Genomic DNA, 4597 nt, shown 5'->3' on the forward strand with positions numbered 1-4597 from the left:
CTCTTTGCTTTTTAGTTTAAACAAAATTGATGTCACATTTTCTTTTGACCTTCAAAATGTCCCAAATATTATCCAATAATTTTCCTACAATTAATAATGAAAATAATTAGCTCAAATAATTCAAATTAATTAAAATAAGAATTTTTGGTCAAATTAAGCACAATTAGCAAAAACGAAAAAATACCGGATATTTAAGCACAATTCCCTGATTAAATCTGGTACAATAAACTAAGTGAAATCAATAAAATATTGACTCATCAACATTCATAAACAAGTTATCATCACAAGACTTTTTAAGGTTTGTATTGAGGCCGGGCTAAGAATAAAATTGGTTTTTCTAGACAATAAAATCCTTGAGTTAAGAGAGTGCACAATTCATTTATTCTCATTAAATCTCAACTTTTTTTCTTCTTTTATGTGAGAAACCAATATTCAACTCATTCCCAAACTTTACTTGCATTGAGCTTAACCTTTTCTTTTCTTTCTTTTCTTCTCTTTTGCTTTTTGCTTTTGCTTTTGCCCAATGCTTTTTAATGAATTTCACAAAGTTCTTTTTGGTTTCTCACCACCCCAAACTTGAACCATTCTCCAATACCACAAAAACATACTCTACTTAACTCAAGGTAAGGATTTCAAAAAGTGTTCACGGTGTTTTAATGCAGCCATATAGAAGTCGGTTCCCCCCACATCAAACGTCTATATGGCTGTAGAAGTCAGATTGGCGGGATCTGATCTCTAAATGGAGTCAAAAAGTGACTTTTTAGAGTTCAAAAATTAGTGTATAGAAGTCTGTTCCCCCACATCAGACGTCTAAATGGAGTTAAAAAGTAACTTTCTAAATTTAAAAAAATGAGTATATAGAAGTCGATTCCCCCACATCGAACGTCTATATGGCTGTAGATGTCGGATTAGCGGGATCGGACGTCTAAATGGAGTTAAAAAATGCCTTTTTAGATTTCAAAAATGAGTATATAGAAGTCGGTTACCCCCACAACGAACGTTTATATGGCTGTAGAAGTCAGATTGACGGGATCTGATCTCTAAATAGAGTCAAAAAGTGACTTTTTAGAGTTCAAAAATGAGTGTATAGAAGTCTGTTCCCCCACATCAGACGTATATATGGCTTTAGACGTCTGTTGTCTGTTCCCTCTAGAACAGACGTCTATATGGTTGTTTTATTTACGAAAAATGTCACCGATCATTTTTTACGTTGGATATTCGAGGGTCGGACGTCTAAAGGGTGACATTAAATGCCTTTTCTACACTGAGGGGTCTTGTAATCGATTATCAGTGGTCTAGGAGGAAATTGTACATAAAGTTCAATGTCACTTCCTAAATGGGACAACTACACTGCTCAAGAAGGTTTTGCTAGTGTTTTTTGGGCCATTAACCTAGCGGCTTACCATCTCCTTCAACAATATACAAGATATTATTGGTCTAACCATGTCCAGACACCATTTGAAGGGAGTGGTCTAGATGCACCTACGAAGTGTCTCTTGTAGTATATCATTCCTTTCCACAATATGGGATAAGTCGACCCATGTTTGCAGATGCCACTTTACAAAATCATCAAAACATTATCAACTTCAAAATAACAATCATTATTCAATAACAACACTCAAAAGTAAAATCACTCAATTTGTACTTACATTGTTATGAGATTCTTCCATTAATGTATCAGAACAATAACAATACGTCAGTAAAGACTCAAATCAAAACTTTCAGCAATGCAATCAAATTCACCTACAATAACATGTACAATAAATTCATCACCAATAGAAAACAGAGCACACAACATGCACATATCATCTAACAACTGCTTACAAAACTCATACATCAACAACAACATTATCACTAACACAATGCATAACCCATGACTTAATGGTTCTACCAACCTCGATATTGTGAAAAACCCATTTTCTCACCCCAAACCTTCGAGAAAGGAGAGATTTATACTAGTTGATAGAGATCGCGAGAGAGGCGGAAAGACAGAATGCTACAAGACTGGTGGAGCAACATTAGGGAAGGTCACCTTCAAGGTCACAATGGACACAAAGTAGAGGCAAATCGCGAGAGGGAGAGAGAAGGGGAAAATGGCGCCACACAAATGAAAAGAGAGAGAGGAAGAAAGGGCAAAATTTCGACAGAGAAGAGCGAAAACGCTAATGGGTCCAAGTTTGCCAGTACCAAAAGTCGAGAAGCAACAAAAAAGACAAGAACGAGAAAGATAGACGAGGGAGAGAGAGTGAACTCTCTCATGATAATGGGAAGATGAAGAAGATGCACATAGAGATTTTTTCAAATGAAACTCTTTTTTGCTTCCCAAAATGTCGTCCACATAACATTATTGTTTTTTATTGTTTTAAAAAAACATTTCAAACGAACTAATCCAAACCCATCCGCTAACGTTGTCAAAATGTTGGCAAAAATTAGTTGTTAAAAAATATTTTCGTATTGTATGTAATATAGAGAATGTTGTTGAAATCTTATTTCAATTACATCAATGATGAATTTTACAACATCAATCATAAAAGTTCATTTTTTTCAGACACAGAATCAAGTAGTGGTATTGAATACTTTGTTCTAGAAGAAAATTGAATGACTCACTAATATGTATATCATATATCAGTAGCCTACCACTACTGTTTAACTGGTCAAAAGTCAACAGCATATGACATGTCCATACATATTTTATCTTTTATTAAGAATAATTTAAAATGGAAAGCCACCTACCCCAGCAACTTCCTGGTTCCTGAACCCAAAACTCACCACACTCAATTTATATCTTCATTCCCTTCTTCTCTTACCATTTTATTTTATCATACATTGAAGAAAAGGAAAAAGAAAATCCCAATCTTATGGAGGGTCTTCTGCCTCTGGTTTTCAAAGCAATCAAGAGAAACAAAACTCGAAGTCAATATGAGTGTCTCTCATCAGGATCTGCTCTCAACTACAACATCAGCATGGCTGAGATGTACCCTCAAACACAGGATCAAATCCTTCGGAATCAGACACCAACCAACAAAGTGTTTCACCGTCATCATGAAGATCTTCACAAATATGCTCACCGCCGACATAACTCTGTTGGACATTTCGGTAACGGTTTCCAATCCACCCAGATGAGAACAGGTGTTGTTTCCACCCCTTCAAACAAACTCGTCAGGTTTAGGAGTCAGAGAATGTTTTCATGTATTACTGGTGTTTGAGGTTGTTTTCTGCACAATGTTTTCATGCATTAATTCAGACCGTGTTGTGAATCCAAATTGTATTACTTAGATTTCACTTTGCAAATTGATTTCATAGAATCGAGGTGGGTGAAAATCTGAAGTACAAGTTGTGTACATGGAAAGAGATTTTCTATATATGTTTTTCTTTGGGTATCAAGATTCTTTGGTTCATCCATGAATGAGTCTTTGAAGATCTTTGCTTTGTCTAGGGGAATGAATTGTAAGTTTAATTTTTTAAATATATGTTTTTGGAGTTTATGAAAAAAGAAATATTACTATTTGTTTTATATGATAATTAAATGAATGGCAGATATCTCTACGCGGAAAAACTTGCTGGCATTCATTGCCTTCGTTTATTGGTGAGAAGTGAAATAGTTGGAACTTAGATAGCTGTGGGGTCAGGTTCTCTGAACTTTTCAAACATTAAAAATAACATTAAATTCTAAAATGAAAGAGAAGGAAAGATGTTTATATATTGGATGTTTGAAATTCAATTTCTAATCTACAAACTTACATTTTCTAACTTTTATGATTGCCGAATTAAGATTAAGACTTTCTTCATTTGAATAGATTTAATAGATTTGAAAGAGAGTGATTAAATAAATTTGAAAGGATTTGAAGGTAAATTTTTGGTTTATTTGAGTGGATTTGAAGGTAAGTGAGAGTGGATTGGAAGTAAAGTTTGTAACAGTTAGTGTAAGATTTGATGGATATGACACATTAAAAAAATTTATTTCTAAATCCACTCTCACTCACTTCCAAACAACAAAAATTTTACCTTCAAATCATCTCAAATTCATTCAATCACTCTTTCTCACTCTTTCTCAAATTCATTCAACTAAACAAAATATAAAAGAAGAACTATTTGTACATAGAAAAAGTTCATATATATATATATATATATATATATATATAAAATAATTAAAGAGAAAGTTGGACTTGTAGAGTTTAGTGATAATAAGCTCTAGGAATGTTTTAGGTAAAAATATTAGGACAAGGAAATAGATGTTTAATATATATATATATATATATAAGATTTTTTCCTTTTTTTTTATAAAATATATAAATAATAAATTTAAATAAAAATTATATTATATAATGGATACTGAATTAATGAATTCACCACCAAAATCCAATACTCATTAAAAGTTTGATAGGCTGGATGTGAACAAATCACTCAAAATACATATATCCAAAAGTGTGAATTGAATTGAATTGGAAGATCTAAGTTCATAAATATCTATTTATTAAATGTTCTTAGATATATTTTTTTGTCCATTTAAGTGAGATTCGAAATAACGATAAAACAATCTCTTTTTATTTTTATGTGTAATTTTAGTCTTTTTCTTTCAATTTTCATTTCTATATTT

At 32.5% G+C, this 4597-nt stretch overlaps 1 protein-coding gene across 1 annotated transcript; it reads left to right on the forward strand.

The window, feature by feature from the left end:
• The first annotated feature begins 2724 nt into the window (after window positions 1–2724).
• On the forward strand, window positions 2725–3546 carry LOC124840397 (uncharacterized). Its single transcript, XM_047316449.2, has one exon. The coding sequence runs from the start codon at window positions 2859–2861 to the stop codon at window positions 3204–3206; it is 348 nt and encodes a 115-aa protein (XP_047172405.1). The 5' UTR covers window positions 2725–2858; the 3' UTR covers window positions 3207–3546.
• The last annotated feature ends 1051 nt before the right edge of the window (window positions 3547–4597 follow it).

This window comes from Vigna umbellata, chromosome 2, assembly GCF_029865625.1.
Source record: "Vigna umbellata cultivar VRB3 chromosome 2, Vumbellata_1.0, whole genome shotgun sequence".
NCBI lineage: Eukaryota > Viridiplantae > Streptophyta > Magnoliopsida > Fabales > Fabaceae > Vigna > Vigna umbellata.